General features: G+C 37.8%; 2 protein-coding genes across 9 annotated transcripts in view; both read right to left on the minus strand.

Annotated features, from left to right (window-relative positions):
* Positions 1 to 10,970, minus strand: part of XRN1 (5'-3' exoribonuclease 1) — a 112,325-nt gene extending 101,355 nt beyond the window's left edge. For all 6 annotated transcript variants that reach the window (XR_015156697.1, XM_086381393.1, XM_086381302.1 and 3 more), the window contains exons 1-2: positions 10,799 to 10,970; positions 2,040 to 2,272 (exon numbers count right to left, since the gene is read on the minus strand). Coding sequence is in view for 3 of the 6 variants with exons in the window: in XM_086381302.1 (XP_086237428.1) it covers positions 2,040 to 2,272; positions 10,799 to 10,873 (308 nt within the window). In the remaining 3 variants the exon portion in view is untranslated. The remainder of the gene's footprint in view (positions 1 to 2,039; positions 2,273 to 10,798) is intronic.
* A 1,150-nt stretch (positions 10,971 to 12,120) lies between these two features.
* ATR (ATR checkpoint kinase) overlaps positions 12,121 to 26,328 on the minus strand; it is a 120,241-nt gene continuing 106,033 nt past the window's right edge. For 2 of the 3 annotated variants that reach the window (XM_086380906.1, XM_086381072.1), the window contains 8 exons: positions 25,684 to 25,884; positions 22,277 to 22,420; positions 19,699 to 19,849; positions 18,949 to 19,105; positions 18,680 to 18,833; positions 17,235 to 17,386; positions 13,739 to 13,844; positions 12,121 to 12,503 (listed from right to left, as the gene is read on the minus strand). In XM_086380906.1, the coding sequence (XP_086237032.1) occupies positions 12,330 to 12,503; positions 13,739 to 13,844; positions 17,235 to 17,386; positions 18,680 to 18,833; positions 18,949 to 19,105; positions 19,699 to 19,849; positions 22,277 to 22,420; positions 25,684 to 25,884 (1,239 nt within the window). In that variant the 3' untranslated portion in view covers positions 12,121 to 12,329. Of the gene's footprint in view, positions 12,504 to 13,738; positions 13,845 to 17,234; positions 17,387 to 18,679; positions 18,834 to 18,948; positions 19,106 to 19,698; positions 19,850 to 22,276; positions 22,421 to 25,683; positions 25,885 to 26,328 lie in introns of those variants that run through there. The other variant, XR_015156470.1, reaches the window with a different exon arrangement.

Consider the following 26,328-nt stretch of genomic DNA (forward strand, 5'->3'; position numbering starts at 1 on the left):
TATGCTATCTAGGTTGGTCATAACTTTCCTTCCAAGGAGTAAGTGTCTTTTAATTTCATGGCTGCAGTCACCATCTGCAGTGATTTTGGAGCCCAAAAAAACAATAGTAGAAGAGATTTCAATATTTAGCAGCTTTATAAGTGCTGAGAAGCAAGGTCCAGGGCATTTTTTTTCCCAGTATGGATATGGCAGGTATATTGGGGCCTTGGAGCTAACAGATAAATTTATGGCTTCTTCATTGTTGAATTATAACTGAATTGACCCCTTCATGGATCACAGCCTTGTCATGGTAAAGGGGGTTACATAACTTGATGAAGCTATGAACCATGCTATGCAGGCCACACAAGATGGACGGGTCATAGCAAAGAGTTCTGACAAAATGTGGTACACTGGAGGAGGAAACAGCAACCCACTTCAGTATTCTTGCCTAGAGAACCTCATGAATAGCATGAAAAGGCACAGATATGACACTTGAACAGGAGTGCCCCAGGTTGGAAGGTGTTCAATATGCTACTGGGGATGGGTGGAGGGCAATTACAAGTCACTCCAGAAAGAATGAAGCAGCTGGGCCAAAGTGGAAATGACACTCAATTGTGGGTGTGTCTGGTGGTGAAAGTAAAGCTGATGCTGTAAAAAACAATACAGTGTTGGAACTTGGAATGTTAGGTCCATGAATCTAGGTAAATTGGATATGAGTAAGGAGATGGCAAGACTGAATATCAACATCTTAGGAATCAGTGAACTAAAACGGACAGGAACGGGCAAATTTAATTTAGATGATCACTATATCTACTATCGTGGGCAAGAAGTCTTTTGCCTTTCACAATGATTTTATAAGTACCCAATTCTCTTATTATATCCCTTTCTGCTTAGAACGAACTTCTATTACCTGCAACTGAACACTGACTGACACAATGGGCTCATATAATCCTTCTTCAACACTAGATTTTCTAGCCCAGCAGCTCCCCCAAATTAGTTTAACAATTATCAGGAGAATCTGGTAAAAAAAAACAGTTTCTAGGGCACAGTTTTTGGAGATTCAGATTAAAGTAAGTCTTGGGTGGTACTTGAGAATCTAAATTTGAGTAAGAGATGGCCCCTGTCTTCAAGGATTTCATTGTTCCAATATCTTCAGTGTCTTTTCTCTTTTGATATTTAACTCTCTATAGTTCACCATCCTCTTCCCATTCTCAGGGCTAAACTCCTCCAAAGTACTCTCCCAACCTTCCTTGATCTTTTCCACATTTGATTCAACAGTGGCCTTTCTACTCCTTTACCTACGATTGTGATAAAAGGAAAGGATCTATTATGCTAATGACCTATCAAACTCACTAGACTCAGGGTTTCTTTCCTGCACTTCCAACAACCCTCTAAACTTTACTTCTGCTACTCAAAACAAGGACACAGCATGCTTGCATTGTTATTTAGAAATAACCCACAGGTACAGGATTTTTACTTTAGCATAGTCTTTCTGTGTACAATCCTTTTCCAACCTTTTACTTCTCTTACTCCGCAAGTCATCCAAAGGGCTAATAATATCTCAAGTGTCCTAACTCAGCTCTCTTCTACTCCACAATCACCTTCCAGTTTCATTTGCCTTTCTATCCAGGGAGGACCCATATTCAAGCAAAGTCAGAATCAAGCCCAGAGTCAAATTAAACGTCAGCAACATTCTCATTAGCACAATCAATCATTCACTATGCAGTTCCATAGCTCAGGATGAAATACTATAGGAACTTTACTATGACCATTTCCGAATTACTAAGTTTTGAGAAGTCTGAAAAATTTGTGACAGAGAACAGAATAACTTTATCTAACCCAACATATACCCTTAGAAACAACATGCCATTTGAATAATTAATTTGTTTACTTGGTAAAATGTGACATTGTAAGTGTGAGATATTCCATTTCTGCAGGGGATTTAAGCAGAAAAGAAACATGAAAAGGAGATGCACTGTGTTAAGCCAAGCCAATTATCTTTAAAATATTACATTTTATTAATCTAAATGGCATTCTAAAACAAATCATAAATGTTTTACCTAAAACGCCTCCCACGCTGTTGGTTCATCTTTGCTCGAGGAGCCACACCATCAACAGCCATGAAGAATACTTTCCTGGGCTTAATAATGCGGAACAACACCTCCAAGTAGTGAAAAATATCAGTGAAGATTTTATCATCTGAAATTCTGAAGTGAACATCATCATCATTAGGATGGGAACACTGATGTATAATTCCATTCATATCCAGGTATAAGTTATCAAATTCAGGAATCTAAAAAACAAAAAAATGATCAAGACCATTATTATAATCAATCACATATACATAAGCATCTGATAAAAAGCAGGATATAGGGGCTTATTCTGATTATATAAAAACTCAGTAAACACAGTTGAATAAATAAACAAACAGGAGGAATAAGGAAGATAGAGACATATTATGTGGTTACACTATGCACCAAAAGCTTGATCACATTTACTGCCAGGAAATTATTTACTTATTTAAAATATGATAACCTGAGAATACATCAAATAAAGTACTTGATTGATCTGGTACCCAAAATATTAGTCTCCTTTCTTCTGTTTGAGATTAATTTCTAAAAGCCTCTATTTTCTCTATAAATGGGTAACATGATACACATTTTTATCAAATGGCTCTATGCACATGGTCATTAAAAGGTTTTACAAATCATTTAAAGCCTTATTGAATATTTGGTTTCACTGAAGAGTGTGTGTGTGTGTGTGTGTGTGTGCACAAGCTCAGTTGCTTCAGTTGTGTCCAACTCTTTGCAACCCCATGGACTGTGGCCCACCAGGATTCTCTGTTCACAGAATTTTCCAGGGAAGATTGACGGAGTGGGTTGCTATGCCTTCCTCCAGGGAATCTTCCCAACCCAGGGACTGAACCTGCATCTCTATGTCTCCTGCAGTGGCATGCAGGTTCTTTACCACTAGCACCACCTGGAAAGCTTTCACTGAAAACAGAATCATTAGTTACATTAATTTAAAAAGCTTAGATTATGCCAAGAAATTTAGGAAATTTTGAAAACTGATTTTTCATACATGGACTAAATAATTTCTAAATTTTGGCTAAGAGGCATATGATTTTACAGAAAGGTTTTCATGGTTCTGATTCTGATCTACTTTTCCTCCATTTACATATTTATGAGCAAGGGTTCTCTCATGGCTCAGACTCAGGTAAATAATATGCCTATAATGCAGGAGACCCAGCTTCCTTCCCTGGGTTGGGAAGATCCCCAGAAGGGAATGGCAACCACTCCAGTATTCTTGCCTGCAGAATTCCATGGACAGAGAAGCCCGGCCGGCTATAGTCTGCTGCTGCTAAGTCACTTCAGTCATGTCCAACTCTGGCGACCCCAGAGACAGCAGCCCACCAGGCTCCTCCATCCCTGGGATTCTCCAGTCAAGAACACTGGAGTGGGTTGCCATTTCCTTCTCCAGTGCATGAAAGTGAAAAGTGAAAGTGAAGTCCCTCAGTCGTGTCCGACTCCTAGTAACCCCATGGACTGCAGCCCACCAGGCTCCTCCATCCATGAGATTTTCCAGGCAAGAGTACTGGAGTGGGTTGCCATAGTCTATGGGGTCACAAAAAGTTGGACACAACTGAGCAATTAACACTTCACTTCAAGGTGAATGGTCTGAAACAATATACAACACAAAAAACTGAAACAGGCACAACTTAATATCTAGAAAAATAAAGGAACGTGAGAGGAGTCTGCCTTATATGCCAACGAAAGAAAGGCATTTTGAATTTTGAAATATAAAAACATTATGGGCTTTCTTAAACTTAAAACTATCTCTGAAACAATTATTCAAATTTTACCATAGGCATAGGTAACAAAGGGGCTTCCCTGGTAGCTCAACTGGTAAAGAATCCACCTGGCAATGCGGGAGACCTGGGTTCAATATCTGGGTTAGGAAGATGCTCTGGAGAAGGGAAAGGATACCCACTCCAGTATTCTGACCTGGAGAATTCCATGGACTGTATAGTGCATGGGATCGCAAAGAGTTAGACACTACTGAGAGACTTTCACTTTCACTTCACTTCAGTCAGTTCAGTTCAGTCACTCAGTCGTGTCTGACTCTTTGCGACCCCATGAATCGCAGCACGCCAGGCCTCCCTGTCCATCACCAACTCCCGGAGTTCACTCAGACTCACGTCCATCAAGTCAGTGATGCCATCCAGCCATCTCATCCTCTGTCGTCCCCTTCTCCTCCTGCCCCCAATCCCTCCCAGCATCAGAGTCTTTTCCAATGAGTCAACACTTTGCATAAGGTGCCCAAAGTACTGGAGTTTCAGCTTTAGCATCATTCCTTCTAAAGAAATCCCAGGGCTGATCTTGTTCAGAATGGAGTGGTTGGATCTCCTTGTAGTCCAAGGGACTCTCAAGAGTCTTCTCCAACACCACAATTGAAAAGCATCAATTCTTTGGTGCTCAGTTTTCTGTACAGTCCAACACTCACATCCATACATGACCACTGGAAAAACCATAGCCTTGACTAGACGGGCTTTTGTTGGCAAAGTAATGTCTCTGCTTTTGAATATGCCATCTAGGTTGGTCATAACTTTCCTTCCAAGGAGTAAGCGTCTTTTAATCTCATGGCTGCAATCACCATCTGCAGTGATTTTGGAGCCCAGAAAAATAAAGTCTGACACTGTTTCCACTGTTTCCCCATCTATTTCCCATGAAGTGATGGGACCAGATGCCATGATCTTCGTTTTCTGAATGTTGAGCTTTAAGCCAACTTTTTCACTCTCCTCTTCACTTCCATCAAGAGGCTTTTTAGTTCCTCTTCACTTTCTGCCATAAGGGTGGTGTCATCTGCATATCTAAGGTTATTGATATTTCTCCCAGCAATCTTGATTCCAGCTTGTGTTTCTTCCAGTCCAGCGTTTCTCATGATGTACTCTGCATATAAGTTAAATAAGCAGGGTGACAACATACAGCCTTGATGTACTCCTTTTCCTATTTGGAACCAGTCTGTTGTTCCACGTCCAGTTCTAACTGTTGCTTCCAGACCTGCCTACAGATTTCTAAAGAGGCAGATCATGTGGTCTGGTATCCCATCTCTTTCAGAATTTTCCACAGTTTATCGTGATCCACACTGTCAAAGGTTTTGGCATAGTCAATAAAGCAGAAATAGATGTTTTTCTGGAACTCTCTTGCTTTTTCCATGATCCAGAGGATGTTGGCAATTTGATCTCTGGTTCCTCTGCCTTTCCTAAAACCAGCTTGAACATCAGGAAGTTCACGGTTCACGTATTGCTGAAGCCTGGCTCGGAGAATTTTGAGCATTACTTTATTAGCGTGTGAGATGAGTGCAATTGTGCGGTAGTTTGAGCATTCTTTGTCACTGCCTTTCTTAGGGATTGGAATGAAAACTGACCTTTTCCAGTCCTGTGGCCACTGCTGAGTTTTCCAAATTTGTTGGCATGCACTTTCACAGCACCTCTTTTAGGATTTGGAATAGCTCAACTGGAATTCCATCACCTCCACTAGCTTTGTTCGTAATGATGCTTCCTAAGGCCCACTTGACTTCACATTCCAGGATGTCTGGCTCTAGGTAAGTGATCACACCATCGTGATTATCTGGGTCGTGAAGATCTTTTTTGTACAGTTCTTCTGTGTATTCTTGCCACCTCTTCTTAACATCTTCTGCTTCTGTTAGGTCCATACCATTTCTGTCCTTTATCGAGCCCATCTTTGCATGAAATGTTCCCTTGGCATCTCTAATTTCCTTGAAGAGATCTCTAGTCTTTCCCATTCTATTGTTTTCCTCTACTTCTTTGCACTGATCATTGAGGAAGGCTTTCTTATCTCTCCTTGCTATTCTTTGGAACTCTGCATTCAAATGGTATATCTTTCCCTTTCTCCTTTGTTTTTTGCTTCTTTTCACAGCTGTTTGTAAGGCCTCCTCAGAGAGCCATATTGCTTTTTTGCATTTCTTTTTCTTTCTTCTGTAGAACGTCACTAACCTCCTTCAATAGTAAGGAGTGGTGGGTGGCGGCCGCATGACGCTGGAGCAGTGAGCAGCCAAGAGGAGATACGCGACGTCTAAGGTCAGGACCGGGGGCCGTGAGGAGATACCCCACGTCCAGGGTCAGAGAAACCCCAGTAAGATGGTAGTCACTGGGTGAAGACATCAGATGGCAGACAGACAGAAACCACAATCACAGAAAACTAACCAATCCAATCACATGAACCACACCCTTGTCTAACTCAATGAAACTATGAGCCATGCCGCATAGGGCCACCCAAGACAGATGGGTCATGGTGGAGAGTTCTGACAAAATGTGGTCCCCTGGAGAAAGGAATGGCAAACCACTTCCGTATTCTTGCCTCGAGAACCCCATGAACAGCATGAAAAAACAAAAAGATAGGACACTGAAAAATGAACTCCCTAGGTCGGTAGGTGCCCAACATGCTACTGGAGATCATCGGAGAAATAACTCCAGAAAGAAAGAAGAGATGGAGCCAAAGCAAAAACAACACCCAGTTGTGAATGTGACTGGTGATGGAAGCAAGGTCTGATGTTGTAAAGAGCAATATTGCATGGGAACCTGGAATGTTAGGTCCATGAATCAAGGCAAATTAGAAGTGGTCAAACAGGAGATGGCAAGAGTGAATGTCAACATTTTAGGAATCAGTGAACTAAAATGGACTGGAATGGGTGAATTTAACTCATATGACCATCATATCTATTACTATGGGCAAGAATCCCTTAGAAGAAATGGAGTAGCCCTCATAGTCAACAAAAGAGTCCGAAATGCAGTACTTGGATGCAATCTCAAAAACAACAGAATGATCTCTGTTCGTTTCCAAGGCAAACCATTCCACACCATGGTAATCCAAGTCTATGTCCCGACCAGTAACGCTGAAGAAGCTGAAGTTGAACGGTTCTATGAAGACCTACAAGACCTTTTAGAACTAACACCCAAAAAAGATGTCCTTTTCATTATAGGGGACTGGAATGCAAAAGCAGGAAGTCAAGAAACACCTGGAGTAACAGGCACAGTTGGTCTTGGAGTACAGAATGAAGCAGTGCAAACACTCATAGAGTTCTGCCAAGAGAACGCACTGGTTATAGCAAATATCCTCTCCAAGAATGTAAGAGATGACTCTACACATGGACATCACCAGATGGTCAATACCGAAATCAGACTGATTATATTCTTTGCAGCCAAAGATGAGAAACTCTATATAGTCAGCAAAAACAAGACCAGGAGCTGACTGTGGCTGAGATCATGAACTCCTTATTGCCAAATTCAGACTTAAATTGAAGAAAGTAGGGAAAACCACTAGACCATTCAGGTATGACCTAAATCAAATCCCTTACTATGATACAGTGGAAATGGGAAATAGATTTAAGGGACTAGATCTGATGAAGTGCCTGATGAACTATACTTGATCAGCTTATACTTAAAAGTGAGTATTGTATCCTTATGTTACTCCATAAAGCACTACTGTGAAAAATTTTGATGGGAACCTAATTTCCTTTCCCTTAAAAGTCATATGTTTCTTTTTTCTAGGTGACAAAGCTTTTTTCTCTTTTTCTTTTTAAAGTCCATGAATTTTACTAGAACATACTAGAACATATTTTGATGTAAATATTCTTGGGTACATGGTATATTCTTTCAACATGGTTTCAATTTGTTTTATAACTTCAAAGTTTTCTTTAATTATAGTTTTCATATTTTTCTATTATTTTGCTTTGATTTCCTTTTTCAATAATGCCTATTATTTGTGTTGATTATCATTACTTTCACTTGAATCTTTTTTATCTTTTAAAATTTTATTTTCACCTTCTTTTTTCTTATGGTTAATTTGCTTTTGCCTTGCTACTAGGCTTCATTTCTGACATGATTTTGTCATTTACATCTAATTTTCTCTAGGTTCTGTCACCTATTCCTGAATTTTTGTAACTGATTATATGTTGTTTTTCATGCCTTATATCATTTTCTTAGTGCCTCTTTAGCTTATTCTGAAATAGGTTATAATTTTGATCTGTTTTGTGTGCATGTCTTTATTGCAAGCTTTTACTGTGTGTGTGTGTGTGCGCTAAGTTGCTTCAGTCATCTCTGACTCTTAGCGACCCTATTGACTGTAGCCCTCCAGGCTCCTTTGTCCATGGGATTCTCCAGGTAAGAATACTGAAGTGGGTTGTCATGCCCACCTCCATGGGATTTTCCCAACCCAGGGATCGAACCTGGTCTCTAATGTCTCCACTGGCAGACAGGTTCTTCATCACTAGGGCCACCAGGGTTATTGTCTGTACAAATGTTATTTTGTTCCCCTTTCCCCCATAACTTTGCATACTATACACCCTTGACATTTTTCTATTGTTTATTTTTATGTAAATTTAATTTTTCCTGAACTTTTGGAAGAACAATGCATTTAGGAAAACTTTAAAGCTTCCTCTTCTGCTACTTTGGGATAGTATTAGAAATATGGTGGTTTGCTTGGTTTGTTTTCTAAGATTTCTTGACTCTGTAATTCTTCCTCACTTTTATCTTCACTTTCTTCTCTTATCTGTCTTGTCCCTTTCCTGATAAAATTTTATTTCACTCCTGGCAGTTTTTCTTTAGGGTAGGCTGTGCCTTAGAATAGTGCCTTGGCAAGTCAGTTTTGAAGGTTCACAGGAGTTAGTCTGCTCTTGCCATTTAAAACCCTTCAGTTACAGCTACTGCTACTAATAGGCTTGGAGAGTCTTAGTAAATATCCTGAAGTTCTGTTCTCAGGTTCATCAGATGCTACCCCATTTTTTTCTTCTTCCTCTTGCAGAGATGCCAGTATCAACAGGGTCTAGAGGTTACTGGTAGTCTGTCCCCACCTATTTTATCCTGGAATTCTTGGGGATACCCTGTCACACGGTTTTCTTGCAATTGTTTTATCAGTTTAAATTTTGCAATCTAGTATCTGTTTGTTTTTAAATACGTTTTCAGAGAAACCAAAAACTATGCCCTGTCATTACTACCATCATTTTACTAGAACCCACTCCTCCATCCAATCCCTTCCCCCAACTAGCTTTTGAACTACTGTGACTTACTTAGCACTACCATGGTTTAAGTACTGCTTGGGAGAGTAGCTGGTGATTGCTTTTGGAAAGACATCACTTTGATGATCACAGTTTTAAACCTATTATTAGTGTTCATGTCATAAAATTGCCTGAGAGCCATTATTTTTGTTCAGCAACAAAATTTCTCAAGATGGAGAAAATCCAAGATCCTTACATCAAACCAAATTCTTTGCCAAAGAGTAGGGAGGTAAGACAATACTGAACAGATTGTGTATTATCAAGTTAGTCTGAATGTCTTAATTTAGAGAGAAAGTGACTGATACATGGCAGGTACTCAAATGTTTGTTGCACGAAGGATCCAGGAAAAATCTAAGTTAGTTGTCACTATTTTCATCCTCTTCTCTGAAAGAAATGTTTTCCTGTCTAACTCAAACTACATTTCAGATAAATTAAAGACAAACTACCATTCTGCAAGTTTTGGTAAGCTTTTCCTCATATACCAAATCTGATAGGAATCCGACAACAAAGAATACCTCCGGGAAGTTTAACCCTACCTTCCCACTATTAGTATTTTTTTACAAAGAATAAACCATAATTTAAGAGACAGCATGATCGTATTCACTGGATTATTTCCCCTCATATTAAACAATGCTATCATCACAACTAAGTCAATAAGCTATACAAATTTAAAAAATAATTTTTCCCCTGTAAAATATAAAATGGACAAGAGATCTACCAAAACCATTAAATAAACACAAGCAACAAACACTAGCCCCAAATTCTAGTTTATCTAATATATTGCTGTCGTTCAGTTGCTAAGTCGTGTCGGAATCTTTGCCCGTCTACTGCAGCACGCCAGGCTTTCCTGTCCTTCACCATCTCCCGGAGTTTGCTGGCTATTTTTTGCCACAGTTCCAATACATGAACTACATTTTTGAAGCGTGCACATGAACTCTTTGCTGGGGTCATTATATACCGAATATGACGATTACAAGTATTAGTGCTCTTACAGTCTGCTCCTCTCTCCGTTCTCCCCTCTGCTCCTCTCCCTCTCTCCCCTTCTCTTTCTCTAACACACACACACACACACACACACACACGCACATACACGCACAATGAAGCCTTCAAATAAGTGCCCTGGTCCGTCCAAATATATTTTTATTTCTTTCGGAACGGAGGATTGGTACGGTTCTTGGGGTAATAGAAAAAATGTACAGAAAGGCATCATAAATATGAACCATCAGCCACGTCAGAAAGTCTAGGCGTTGGGGGTGGGGCGGGATGCAGCCCGAGATAAGGGAAAGTAAACAGGGGTATCCAACGGCTGAGGCCGTTAGCAATGTTCGTGGGTGGGTCGGCTGGCTCTGGGTGAGGACCCGGGGGAGGCCCTAGGAGAACATCCACTCCGCTTCGAAACCTCTAGAAAGAAAAACGAAACCTGCAACTTCCTGGGAAGGAAGGGGAAGCACTCCCGAGAGCGTTGCTCCCCCGGACTTGATGTCGGAGTCACGCAGGCCCTGCCCCGGCAGGAGCTGTCAGAACCGCCGCATCCCCGCGGCTCTGCCCACAGGAGGGCGACCTGCGCGTTCGCTCCCACTCAGATCACCAGGGTGTCCTCAAATGTCCTGCTCCCCTCCCTTCGCCGCTCAGCCAGCTGACGACGAGCAGCAGGAGGCGGCTGGGAGCCCAGGTGCTAGGGTGGAGAGGGCCGCCGAGCCCCAGGCCCTCCGCCTTCTCAGCCGCTGCCCCAGTGCTCACCCACCTGATGCTCCTTCACCACTTCGCTGAGGCAGGGATATCGCTCCGAGATCCATCGGTAAAACTTGGGGACTCCCATTTCGGCCGTCAATATTAACTCCAGTCAGGGCCAAACGGAAACCAAACGCCCCGCCGGGGCCTACGCAGCCGCCTCCAGCCGTCGCTCCGCGGATGACAACACACCGCCCGCCCGACCATAGAGAGCGGCCGCCAGGCCTAGAGCGGCCGGCTCCGAGGCCGCATCCCCGGGGCGGGGCTCTAGTCCCGGCCGAAAGGCCCGCCGCCGAGCTTCCTGGTGGGTTACACGAAAGAAACCCAAGGCGCGTTTCGATGTGCGTGTGAAATTCAATTCTGAAAATGTCAGTTGATGGAGCGGTTCTCTATCAGTGGATTTGGAAGTGGTGTGGAAACCCCATGAGACGACTGTAAGAATCCTGGCTCTTTCTGTCTCCTGGGATTACAAATCTCAGTGGTTTTCAACACGAATTTGTAAAGGTCTGATTTATTTGGTTTACTTTGTGAGCGTTAATTTTTCGAGGTTATGACGGTTTCTTTTCAAAACTTTCTTCTTCCAAATTACTTGCTTAAAATAATTTCCCAACACCCCTCCATCCAACTTACTCTACAACTGTTTACATTATGACTTTCCTTGAATAGGAAAGTACATGTTTAGTTTTCACATTTATACTTCTTGGGTTACCCCCATCACACTTAAACTGTACAAAAGGCAGAATTCTGTAAGGTGAACTTAAGTGAAATTACCTGTTATAAAAAGTTTTCCATTTATTTGCATATAATCTCATTGCTTTGTAATTACTATGAATTATTTTAAATCTTCTGTAATAAAACATACCCCCAAATTTATTATTAAAATTGTTTCGGTTTTAAAACCTCATGAAATGTTACGTACTGCTTTTCCCCCAAACTACAGGATTCTGCATTCTGGTGCACTTTTAGTATGGTAGCATCTTTAAAAATTACAGAATGTTTATACAGTTTTCGTATTCATGCTAATTGGCTAACTTTTCTCTCCCTATCATATTTTCAACCATACCAAAAAAAAGGGAGTTTTACTAAGTGAAGTTAATAATGTGCTGTGTATGTTTTACATCTCTCTTACTAGACAATTCCCAGATGGCAGGGCAACTATTGTTAGCTTTGTGCACAAATATAGCACAGTGTTAACATAAAGAGTATTCAATATAATTTTTTGTTCAAATGAATCCTTATGCTAGCACTTATAATCAGTGAAAATTGTGAAATGAAATTAGGCTGGCTTGTTTTTTGCAAATATCTTTTTAGAGCATAAAAACATACAATATTCCATTTCTCTATAATACACATATATTAAGAAAAGTTTATTTCATAACAACATATATTATTTTAAATATTATTAACAATCAGGGAGAAATGCCAGTGACTCTGAGAATATAAACATATGTTTTACTTTGGAATTGAATAGATAACAACCACAGATTAATGCACCAAATGCATTAAATTTAGATTATTAACATATTCTTTAAAGTAATTCCATTTTACATATATGGGGTCCAACCAAGGTACATCTGGCATAGCAAGTTTTCATCAGTAGCTTCTTGTATAAGGTAATGCACATGTCCTTCGATAGATAATGGCAGCCCTGTCACTCTATTTCGGGTCTTGATTACACCTCGTAGTCGCTGCTCGATGTCAAGAACATGAGTCTTGGCCTAAAAAGAAATGGAAGATCATAAGAACTAAGGTCCCAGTGACATGTGGATGTATGTTTATAAACTGGAATTACTGACTTTCTGTTATTTAACAAATATTAATGCCATTTTACTGACCCTTACCCCTTTTGTTAAGAGCAAATACAGACAAAAGAGAGAAGAAACAAATATGATAACTTGAGATACTGATCTTAAAACTTGCAATGTTGACCTAACATCAACTGCGTGGAAGTTTTTCAGGACTAAGTGAAATAGCAAGAATCTCTTCCACATTAGAAGTCTAGAAAAATAATTAATAAAAAAAAAACTACCCGAAAAAGTGTTTAGGACATAAACATTTGAATATTAATATTCTAGGAATAGCAATAAAACTCTGATGCCTAATATCTTCCATTAGTTTATGCAAATGGGAATTCTACATGAGCACCTGGAATCCTACATATTTCTCTCAATCAAGATAGCATATCAGAATGCAAAAGTGAGAATGATGTTATTAGAATAACAATCCTCAAGCTATTCTAACTTACTTAAAACAACTATCTGGAAAATTTGAGTCTTCAACCAATATAGTCAGCTCACTGCAGCCAATCATTCAACCAACAGTGTACTGAAAAAATTCAGGGAAAAACAATTCTAGAAAGTTCCAAAACAGAAAATTTGAATTTGCCACGTACCAGCAACTATTTACATAGCATTTACACTATATTTACAACTATTTACATGGTATTTACTTTGTATTAGGTACTATAAGTAATCTAGAGATGATTTAAAGTATATGGGATGATATACACAGGTTATATATACAATGCCATGTCATTTTATATAAGGGATTTGAGCAATCTGGGATTTTGGTATCCATTCCAAGGGGGTCCTGGAACCTATCTCCAATGGAAACCCAGGGAAAAGGGACTACTGTGTTAGTAGAGTGACTTCTACATATTGAAGCTGAAACCTGCTGCTCTATAAATTCAGGCAATTTGTGTTCACGTTTTTCCCACTCTTTATCATAATTGTGAATTGTTATGATTAAACAGGCATATCTTGAACTGTTTTTATTACATGAAGGATAATAGTGTTAACATTAGTAATGATGAGAAAACTTACGGCATTGTCCTACTACATGGTGAACTAGATTTCAGAGTATTAAGTGGTCAGTCACTGACAGTATTTAGAATCAGTTTCCATTTGCAGAGAAATACAATATCAGTTCATATCAAGCTGCACCTTCTACTGACCTTTTCATTGACAACTTCCCCTGTTTCATTCAGTGCTGCTTTGGAATGCCCTTTCACTGGTTTACTCCATTCCACAAGAGGATCATGTAGAAAAGTCTTTAAGACACTAAAATGGAAACAAATATTATAATACAGTGTTATTTTTATAAAAAGAATTCTCATTAAAGTCAACACTTAGGTGAAGGTAACTGAAGGATGAGAAGCTAATCATAATACTTTACTAAACACATTACTACTGCTTCAGAAAATGCTATACTTTCTCTTTCAGAGAATTTGCCTTTGCCTACACGTAACCAATGTATTCTACCATAATGCCTGGTAGACAGCTCTTAAATTAAATAAAGTGGGTAAGTAAGCTTTACATGTTCTTCTAAAAAACTACTTTCCACAACTAACATCATATTTAATGGTGAAAGACTGGCTTCTTTACCCCAAAGGTTAGGAACAAGACAAGGATGTAGATGTCTCCCCACGGCTATTTGATGTTGATCTAGCTAGGGCAATTAGGTAAGAAAAAGAAAAGGCACTGAGATTGGATTGGAAAGAAGAAGTAAAATTCTATTTACAGATGACCTGCTGTTGTAGAGAGAAAAATCTTAAGGCATCTATAAAAATAACTATTACAACAAATAAATGGGTTCTGTAAGATTACAGGATACATGATCAATATATAAATTTAGTTATGTTTCTATACACTAGCAATGAACAAACATGAAATTAAGAAAAAAATTCCTTTCAGAATAGCATTAAAAGGAATAAAATACTTAGGAACACATTTTTAAAAAGTTAACTACAAGATTTGCAAACTAAGAATTATAAAACATTGTTGAAAGAAATTTAAGAAGACTTAAATAAATAGCCCCCTGGAGAAGGAAATGGCAACCCACTCCAGTATTCTTGCCTGGAGAATCCCATGGATGGAGGAGCCTGGTGGGCTACAGTCCATGGGGTCGCAAAGAGTTGGACATGACTGAGCAACTTAACTAACTAACTAAATAAATAGAAAGACTTATCAACTTCATGGATCAGAAGACTTAATACTGTTAAGATGGCACTGCTCCCTAAATTGATTTACAATGTCATTCCTATCAAAATTTAGGCTGGCCATTGCTGAAAATGACAATATGATCTTACAACGCATATGGAAATGCAATATACTTGTAACAGTTAAATAATCTTGGGAAAAAAAAAAAAGTTGGAGGATACACATTTCCTGATTTCAAAATTTACTACAAATCTACAGTAATCAGGACAGTGTTGCTGTTGGCATAAGGTTAGATATATAAATCAATGGAATAAAACTGAGAATCTAGAAATAAGCCTTTACATGTATGGTCAATTGATTTTCAACAGAAGTGTCAAGACAATTAAATAAGAGAAAAATAATCTTTTCAAAAATGGTGCTGAAACAACTGGATACACATATTTAAAATAATAAAGAGCCCAACTTCACTCTAGATGCACAAAATAACTAAAAATGATCAAAGATTTAAATAAGAGCTAAAACTGTAAAACACTAAGACATATATGTGACTCTTCATGACTTTGAATTATACAGTAGTTTCTTAGATATGACACCAAAATGTACAAATAACAACAAATGTACATAAATTAGCCATCAAAGGTAAAACTGTTTTGCTTCAAAGGGCATCATCAAAAATTAATCAGCAATTCATATATCAGAGAAAATACTTACAAATCATATATTCATGAAGGTCTGTATCCAGAGTATTTAAAGAACTCTCACAACTCAAAGAAAGACTAATAATCCAATTTTAAAAATGGGCAAAGGATTTAAATAGACATTTGTCCAAAGAATATATACAGGTGACCAATAAATACATGAAAAGATGCTCAACATAACTGATCATTAGGGAAATGCAATCTGAAACAATGACATACAATTTCACACCCACCAACATTGTTACTGTTTAGTCGCTAAACTGTGTCTGACTCTTTTGTAGGCTCCTCTGTCCATGGGATTTTCCAAGCAAGAATACTGGAGTAGGTTGCCATTTCCTTCTCCGGGGATCTTCCCGACCCAGGGATCAAACCTGTGTCTCCTGCATTGGCAGGCAGATTCTTTACCATTGAGCCATGTGGGAAGCCCCAAATAAAATAGACAATAACAAGTTCTGGTAAGGATGTGGAGAAATTAGAACCCTCAGACACTGCTAGTGGGACTATAATGTATTACATCTGCTTTTCAAAACAGTTTGAAAGCTCCTCAAAATGTTAAGCTTAGAGTTAACTTATGATCCAGGATTCTACTCCTAGGTATAACCAAAAGAAAACATGTATCAACATGAAACTTGTACTCAGTGTTCACAGCCACACTATACACAATAGCCAAACCAATCCAAATGTCCATTAACTGATGAACTGATAAACAAAAGGTGGTATATCCATATAATAGAATATTATTTGGCAATAAAAAAGAATGAAGTACTGATACATGTTACAGCACAGATAAAACCTTAACATTATGCTAGTGAAAGATGACACACACGAAAGGTCACATTTTGTGTAATTCCATTTATATATGAAATATTCAGAATACACAAATCTATAGAGACAGAAGCAGTGACAGATTTTTTGGGTTCCCAAATCACTTCAGACAGTGACTGCAGCCATGAAATTAAAAGACGCTCCTTGGAAGGAAAGCTATGACACACCTAGACAGTGTATTAAAAAAGCAGAGATATCACTCTGCCCACAAAGGTCCTTATAGTCAAAGCTTTGTTTTTTTGAATAGTTATGTATAAATGTGAAAGTTGGACCATAAAAAAAGCTGAGCGCTGAAGAACTGATGCTTTCGATCTGTGGTGCTGGAGAAGCCTCTCGAGAGTCTCTTGGGTTGCAAGGAGATCAAACCAGTCCATCCTAAAGGAAATCAGTCCTGAATATCCATTGGAAGGACTGATGCTGAAGCTGAAGCTCCAATACTTTGGCCTGCTGCGAGGAGCCAACTCATTGGAAAAGACCCTGATGCTGGGAAAGACTGAGGGCAGAAGAGAAGGGGGCGGCAGAGGATGAGATGCGTAGAGAGCCTCACGGATTCAATGGACGGGAATTTGAGCAAACTCTAGGAGTTAGTGGAGGACAGGGGAGCCTGGCGTGCCATGGGGTTGCAAAGAGTAGCACACGACTTAGCAACTGAACAACAACAACAAATAGAGACAGAAAGAGATCAGTGGTTACCAGGAGATGGTGGGGGAGTAGAATTGGGGAGTGACTGTTAATTTCTTTTGGAAGTGATGAAAATATTTTATAATTAGATAGTGGTGATGGTCACACAGTCTTGTGAATATACTAAAACCACTGTAGTATATGTATTAAGACTGAATTTTTTGTTATGTAAAATATATCTTAATGAAAGGTATTATTAAAAAAAAACTTCAGTACAAAGTAGCTTCTGTATAAAGAAAACATACTTAAGAACCAATAGTCACATCCAAAGTTACTATTAAATTGTTTACAGAATATAAAGGATTACCTCATTAAAGGCTCTCTCTGATCTCGCATTAGTCTCATTGTAACTTCACAAGCTCTTCGAAAAAGACCTTCCGTTCCCATCGGACCCATTCCGTTAACCATATTATGAGTCAGGCGAAATGGAACAATTTCTGGGACCTCAAAGGTTTCTCCCTTAAAACAAGGCATTACATTAAAAAGTAAAAATGCTGTAATTTTAAACTATGCAAAAAATTTGAAGCTTCATATTTGACTCTTTTAGCAAAGAGCAAACATTCTCTCAAAATATTTATATTTGCAGCTTACATTAGTGGCCTCTATCATGAGTCATATGACTCTACCTCTGCTTTTGAGGAATTGAAACACAACTCCTTGGATAAGATCTAGAGGATGGGTAGATTCATCTTTCACTGCATTACTGAAGTGAATAGCATTATAGAGAAGTATTTATGATTTATTATTTAGCCTTCTATTAACGGGGGTTCCCTGGTGGCTCAGACAGTAAAGAATGCAATGCAGGAGACCCGGGTTCAATCCCTGAGTTGGGAAGATCCCCTGGAGAAGGGAATGGCAACCCACTCCAGTATTCTTGCCTAGAGAATTCCATGGGCAGAGGAGCCTGGTCGGCTATAGTCTATGGAGTCGCAAAGAGTCAGACATGACTGAGCAACTCACACACACACACACATCCCTGAGACAGGAAGTGTATGTAACATGTATTATGATGAAGTCCAGTTCATTTATTTTCTGCCATTCTCTAACCTGCCTTTCCTAGAATGTTTTCATCACTCTGGTCAGTTTCCCTAAGTTTCTCTCATGTATGAATCCCCTATACCAGTGATTTATCTCTGATTTGTTTTCTGTTGGGTCTGTGGCTTTTCGTGGTTTCCAAACAGCAGATGGCAACCCATAGAGAATCAGGATGAAGAAAATTAAACTGGGTTTAATTACCAGTTCACCTTTCAGGATCATAACATTGGAAAATTGGAGGGTGGGCTTAAGGAGAGTCCAACCTTCATTTATTACCAAACCCCAGTCTGGACCTACAGAATCTGAATTTCCTGGGATGTTTCCTAGGTATCTGCATTACAAAAAATTTCTTAGATGATTCTGATGTGCTGCCAGGTTTGGAAACAATCACATCAAATTACTGTCCCTTTAAAACTGAGTCTTAGTAAAATGAACTGTTCATTTAAGAGAACTATGAGTCAGAACTTGGATCTATACTTTTGGACTTAAAAAGTTCAGTGCTTTAGTTTAGTTTTACTGTATCACTCTTTTGAGTTCTCTCCAACCTAAGTTGCTTTACTGAGGGATATGGGATCCACTGACTAAAACCAGTTAACCAACTTGCAATGTCACTTAACTGAGACTGTAACTGCTACAAATTGTCTAGGAAGAACAGCTGTTGAGGAAAGGATATTAGGAGAAAACACAGAATTACCTATGGTAAGTCATATCACATACCTTATTGAAGAGACAGTTGAAATCCACATGTACACATTCACCAGTCAAAGAATCAAAGAGAATGTTTTCACCATGACGGTCTCCAAGGCCCAGGATATAACCGACCATTGACATAACTGCGGTGGAACGACAGTATGCTGATCTGCTACTGTACCTAAAGGAAATATAATGCCTATCAAATATCCTTGTATCATATGAGGCAACATACATATAAATATATTTTTTTAAAAAGCTAACCATAACAATATATTATATTCTTGGTAACTAACCATGATGTAGGATCAGGGAATGTTCTCAGAAACCACTCATGAAAAACAGGAGGATGCCTGGGCAGGAGAAATTCTTGGAATACTTTGAGTTTTTCAGACAAAGCTGCTGATTTTGGCAGCATACACTGCCGAAGTTCCTTCCCTGTCATATAAACTCCTGCAAGGTAAAGTGATTTCCATTAATCACACAAGCCAAATGGAAAAAGGGGCAATTTTCTTTTGGTGAAAATAGGACAGGAAAATATCTACTTTTAATCAAATTGTATTCAAATTATTTTATTCCATGGGTTATAATCTAATACTGTCACTGTTTATTTTGGTGCTTAAATTATTCGATGTTTGGCCAGTGGGAAAGTCTAATCCTAGTCTAACACTTTGGTTTCATTCTAGCTTTATCTTTCCTTTTCTTTCTCTAATAATGTAAAACTAGCTCTCATTAACCATAATGTATTTATTTACTTACTCAAGTCTAGTTTACACATAAAGTAGTTTAAGAATTGCTAACCAATAACTCCTAAAAAATTACATTTTCATATACATATTTGTAAGCTATCTCAAATCCTTTTGGAATAAATAAAAAGAATTAAAACACAAGGAAGGAAGGAAGGAAGGAAGAAATGTCTTAAATACTTCTGCATATAGTACCTAGAAATTTTACTATGGCTTATACCCCTAAAATGTACAATGATATATGTTAATAATTATTATACCTATATTATATGTTTATACCGTAAGAATTAATTTTAGTACCCTTTTCTTTATATAGTTTGGTCAGAATAGGTCTCAAACCAGCAGTGTTGTTGACCCATTCAATAATCCCACATTCATCATTCAGTGGAATAACTGCATACGTTCGAATATGAAGTTCTCTTCTACGAGATTCTGCATCTTTTCTTAAGCACTATTAAAAAAAAACAACACACACACTTAAAAGTTAAAAATTTCTAAATGTTATGTCAAATCTATCTAAAGATTTTTCTTTTCATAGCAAAAGAATGTCAATTAAAGCTTACTATGTAGTACAGATGAATAATTCTTTAGAATGGTAGAGCAGGAAACTACTGGGACAGTATCCATAATTTATTACCAAATCATTAGAAATGCCTTTGGTAAGTACTTCTTTAAATTACTCACTATTAATATGACAACAATACAGTCTTCAAAAATATTATAATTATGACAAATAATGACAACCAAGACATTCCTGAAACATTAAGTCCTTAGTCACAGAGAAGCTATTTAATTTTACCCAAAAGATGCATGATCAAAAAAATATGAGTTTTACGATATCCCCATATAGCCTCATTTGAAAAATCATCTAGCAGAGGAAAGCTTTTCACATCTCATCTGCTTAATCCTAAAATATACTAGGTAAGGATAAACAGTATGTTATTTAATTCTGGAACTGTATGAAATGAACAAACTATGCACAGATCTATAATTGTAACCTGTCAAATTCAAAAACACAAGCAACTGATCAAAAATACATTTTAAGTGTTAGGAATAAATAGGCTACACAAATGTCAGCAAAATAGTATGGCATGAGAATCACATAACAAGATCAGTAATATGGCCTCCTAGACCAACATAATGAGACTAGTTTTTCACCATCAGGCTATTTGACCATGTTAATGTGGGGGAATGGTAATGAAACAACTTAATTGGTAACAAAGCTGATTAAGATAAATTTATAAATGAAATCCAGGCCACTTGATACTCCCAACTAGAAAAACACTCAAGGAGCTTTGGAACAAACATACTGATAGTTTAATATCAGTAAATTAAGTTACCAAGTTACTAAACAACATTTTAAATAAAGAATATTCCTTCCCTTCATAATACCTTTGAAATGGGTTTTTAATATGGAATTAGTTTTTAAACTACCTTTGGTTAAACTGAGCACAAATCATAATTCTTCTTAAAAAAACAAAACAAAACTCATCTGCTGCTATATGTTTTCTATGTTAAGGGTCCATAACTTTTCCTGCTAATAAAAGAGGTACCAGTAAAATGTAGGAAGGGGATAGAAAGGAAGAATGAATAGCATATCAAAAAAAAGTAAGGTTTTCACAGTATGGTTTAATTTTTTACCAATATAAAAATAGATGCACTTATAAAAACCTGGCTAGAGAATAATTCAAAACACCAAAAGACCATACATTTATAATAACCTTTTAATGAGATTTTTCATACCATCTCTGAGACAGAAATCAAGCACTTACCAATAGCACTGGAAAAAAAACAAAACCCCACTAATGATCACCTTTAAAAAGAGTGCTGGTAAAAATAGAAATAACATTTTTTCCTAGCACTGAAACATAAAACATAAATAAATCTGATAGAAAAAATACATTATAGATAATTTAAACATTACATAGAAAATATTTTCCTTTGTTAATATGTCTTTTACTTCTTTTTCTCAATATAACAAAAGTATCTTACTTTTAAAAAATTAAGTGAAACCAGAAAGTTCCACTTCAGGACACATATCCAAAATACTGACAGCAGGGACTCGAATAGATATCTATACACCTAGGTTCATGGCTGCATTATTCACAACAGTCAAAAGGTAGAAGCAACCCATGTGTCCACTGATGGGTGAATGGATAAATAAAATGTGGATTACACATTCAATTCTATATTATCCAACCTTATAAAGGAAAGAAATTCTGACATGCTGTATATAAATGAACTTGATGACATAATGCTAAGTGAAAAAGCCAGTAATAGGGGCTTCCCTGGTGGCTCAGATGATAAAGAATCCGCCTGCAATGCAGGAGACCTGGGTTCGATCCCTGGGTTGGGATGATCTCCTAGAGGAGGGCATGGCAACCCACTCTAGTATTCTTGCCTGGAGAATCCCCATGGACAGAGGTGCCTGGTGGGCTACAGTCCACAGGGTCACAAAGAGTTGGACACAACTGATTGAGCAAAAAGGACAAATACTATTTGACTCCACTTAAATGAGATATCTAGAGTACTTAAATTCATAGAGACATAAAGTAGAATGGTGGTTACCAGAGCCTGGGCGAGGACGGGAATAGGGAGTTTACTATTCAATAGATACAGAGTTTCAGTTTGAGAAGATGAAAAAAGTTCTGGAGAAGGATGACTATACAACAATGTGAATGTACTTAATACCACTAAATTGAACTGAACACTTAAAAATGGTTAAGATGGTAAATTTTATGTAAGTATATTTTATCCTGATAAAATAAATTAAGTGAACATGAAAAAGGCAGTATAGCTCACTTCTTCAAGAGGGATCTACTTGCCCATATCTCAGTAATTATAGCAATTCTAAAATAAAAGCAAACTGTATCCAAACCTTATTAATCAAGGAATTGAATTCCATTAGTCTACAATCCTTTCTCAAGTCATCTTTTGGCTTACACATCATAATGTAGAACTTTCCATCAGATCCTTTTAAAGAGATCTTCTTTGGTTTCTGAAGAGAAGCAAGAATTTCTACCTAAAAGATGATGAGTTATATATAAATTAAGGTCAAATTTTTTGTTTAAATTTCTATGTGTATTATATTGTTATCTCATAAATAAAGGAAAATATAATAACCTGTATTATATAGAAAGTTGACGGTTTTATTAATTTATCTTTATCTATGATCTATGAAAAGAATGGTTACCCATAAGTAGAGACACATTTTCACCCATTAGACATGGCTATTGAAGTAAAAGGATTACTTTGTCAGCAATGTAAGTTCATAGTATCCAAATTTAGGCAGCCTCTTAAAGCAGCCACAATGTTTAAATGATTTTTGAAACATTTTCCTTAGGACTTTTCTGTAGAACCTAAGACAGTTTTTAAATGCCTTTAATGGTAACAAATCAGAAAGAAATGGTAAAAAATCAGATTGATTATATTCTTTGCAACCAAAGATGGAGAAGCTCTATAAAACAGCAAGAACAAGACTGGGAGCTGACTGTGGCTCAGATCATAACTCCTTATTGCCAAATTTAGACTCAAATTGAAGAAAGTAGGGAAAACCACTAGACCATTCAGGTATGACCTAAATCAAATTCCTAACGACTATACAGTGAGAGTGACAAATAGATTCAAGGAATTAGATCTGATAGAGTGCCTGAAGAACTATGGATGGAGGTCCGTGACATTGTACAAGAGGCAGGGATCAAGACCATGCCCAAGAAAAAGAAATGCAAAAAGGAAAATTGGTTATCTGAGGAGGCCTTACAAACAACTATGAAAAGAAGAGAGATGAAAGGCAAAGGGGCAAAGGAGAGATATACCCATTTGAATGCAGAGTTCCAAAGGATAGCAAGTAGAAATAAGAAAGCCTTCCTCAGTGATCAATGCAAAGAAACAGAGGAAAACAACAGAATGGGAAAGACTCGAGATCTCTTCAAGAAAATTAGAGATACCAAGGGAACTTTTCATGCAGAGATGGGCACAATAAAGACAGAAATGGCATGGACCTAACAGAAGCAGAAGATATTAAGAAGAGGTGGCAAGAATACACAGAAGAACTATATAAAAAAGATCTTCACAACCCAGATGATCACGATGGTATGATCACTCACCTAAAGCCAGACATCCTGGAATGCAAAGTCAAGCAGGCGTTAGGAAGCATCACTACGAACAAAGCTAGTGCAGGTGATGGAATTCCAGTTGAGCTATTTCAAATCCTAAAAGATGATGCTGTGAAAGTGCTGCACTCAGCATGCCAGCAAATTTGGAAAACTCAGCAGTGGCCACAGGACTAGAAAAGGTCAGTTTTCATTCCAATCCCAAAGAAAGGCAATGCCAGAGAATGCTCAAACTACTGCACAATTGTACTCATCTCACTAGCAAAGTAATGCTCAAAATTCTCCAAGCCAGGCTTCAACAGTACGTGAACCATGAACTTCCAGGGGTGCAAGCTGGATTTAGAAAAGGCAGAGGAACCAGAGATCCAATTGCCAACATCTGTTCGATCATTGAAAAAGCAAGAGAGTTCCAGAAAAAACATCTACTTCTGCTTTACTGACTATGCCAAAGCCTTTGATGTATGGATCACAACAAACTGTGGAAAATTCTGAAAGAGATGGGAATACCAGACCACCTGACCTGCCTCCTGAGAAATATGTATGCAGGTCAAGAAGCAACAGTTAGAACCAGACATGGAACAACAGACTGGTTCCAAATCGGGAAAGGAGTACATCAAGACTGTATACTGTCACCCTGCTTTATTTGACTTATATGCAGAGTACATCATTAGAAAGGCTGGACTGGATGAAGCACAAACTGGAATCAAGATTGCCAGGAGAAATATCAGTAACTTCAGATATGGAGATGACACCACTCTTATGGCAGAAAGCAAAGAACTAAGGAGCCTCTTGATGAAAGTGAAAGAGGAGAGTGAAAAAGTTGGCTTAAAGCTCAACATTCAGAAAACGAAGATCATGGCATCCAGTCCCAGATCACTTCATAGCAAATAGATGGGGAAATAGTGACAGACTTTATATTTTAGGGCTCCAAAATCACTGCAGATGGTGACTGCAGCCATGAAATTAAGAGGCTTGCTACTTGGAAGAAAAGCTATGAGCAACCTAGACAGCATATTAAAAAGCAGAGACATTACCAACAAAGGTCCTTCTAGTCAAAGCTATGGTTTTTCTAGTAGTCATGTATGACGTGAGAGTTGGACTATAAAGAAAGCTGAGTGCCGAAGAATTGATGCTTTTGAACTGTGGTGTTGGAGAAGACTCTTAAGAGTCCCTTGGACTATCAGTAGATCCAACCAGTCCATCCTAAAGGAAATCAGTCCTGACTATTCATTGGAAGGACTGATGCTGAAGCTGAAACTCCAAGATTTTGGCCACCTGATGCAAAGAACTGACTCATCTGAAAAGACCCTGATGCTGGGAAAGATTGAAGACTGGAGGAGAAGGGGATGACAGAGGATGAGATGGTTGGATCGCATCATCGACTCAAGGGACATGAATTTGAGTAAACTCTGGGAGTTGGCAATGGACAGGGAGGCCTGGCATGCTGCAGCCCATGGGGTCACAAAAAGTCTGACACAACTGAGTGACTGAACTGATACTGATACTGAATGGTAAGAAATGTTTATCAATAGAAAGTAATTTGATTTCTGACAAAAAAACTCCTTCAAAATCAGGTCCAATTAAAGATGGAATTTAATAAGCTGAATAATATTCTTAAGAACAAAGCATGATTATAAGTAACAAGAATGATTTCATTATGTGGCTTAGTAGCTGGCTCTGAAGCTAACAGTTAAAACATTTTGAGCCACAGAAGTACTAGAATAAATCTAGAGTTTTCAAAAGTATTTATTTAGAAGTGCTCTGGTACTATTTCTCTAAGATAGCAACAACAACAATGAAACAAACTCTTCCTAGCCGAATTTCACTTCTTCCCAAAACACAAATTACAAACAAAATTGTATTTTGTTCTCCTTCTCTCTCCATTTTTATGACAAAGAAGAATCTGGAAAAAGAAAATTATGGAAAAAATAAGGATTTTAGTCATACTAAGAGAAAATGAACATTTGAAAAATCAAAATACCAGATTGAATATGGGATTTTTATCACTTAATTTTGTCCCATTAGTATAATAAGAGTATTAATTTTCTGTATTTCTAATCATTTTTTTCTTCACAAACACAAAAAATTCACTTAGTCTCTGAGAAAAACACTTTTAAACTTAATTTGTATTTTTTAACAATCTTAAAAACAGCAACATAAAAATGCAGTTTACCGTATCATCAAAGCCTGCAATATAGGCCCAATGCCCAGGAAACGGCTCATGGTTAGCATGGGCACCTGGGATTGACGGAAGAGTAGGTATCATTACTGACTGTAAAGGAATGAGGATTTCACTAAACGTTGCTTCTGCTACCAGCTTTTTAAGCATTTTAAAATGAGTGCTCATGCTCAGTGTGGAACTACTTCCATCCACCTGGGGGGAAAAAAAGTAGTACATTTTAATTTCTCTGTTTACCTTCAATTACAGAATGCTTAATTTTACCCAAAGAAAAATTCTACTTCTATAATATCTTAATTTCAATGGCTCAGCAGCCTGTAGTTTTCTAATTTTTAAAAAAAATACATCATCTCATTTAAACCTCTTTGTACTCTTTTACCTCATCAATAATAATAGTACCTACATTATAGGATATTAAATGACAAGATAATAGTGGCCTACAATTTGTTAGCACACATTATAAATTCCAAAGGGGTCCTTACATCAAACTTTTTTTTGTACCAAATTTTATGTGATACCTGAATTTCTCACTTAGTGCAAAGATTAACATGTTTTACTGCAGAAATAGTTATGTATCTGATTATGGGATATGCTGTCAGATTACTCCTAGTGATGATACTTAATAAAAAGTATATGTAT

Source organism: Bos grunniens, chromosome 1, assembly GCF_055505025.1.
Source record: "Bos grunniens cultivar Pamir isolate PY7600 chromosome 1, Bosgru_T2T1.0, whole genome shotgun sequence".
Lineage (NCBI taxonomy): Eukaryota > Metazoa > Chordata > Mammalia > Artiodactyla > Bovidae > Bos > Bos grunniens.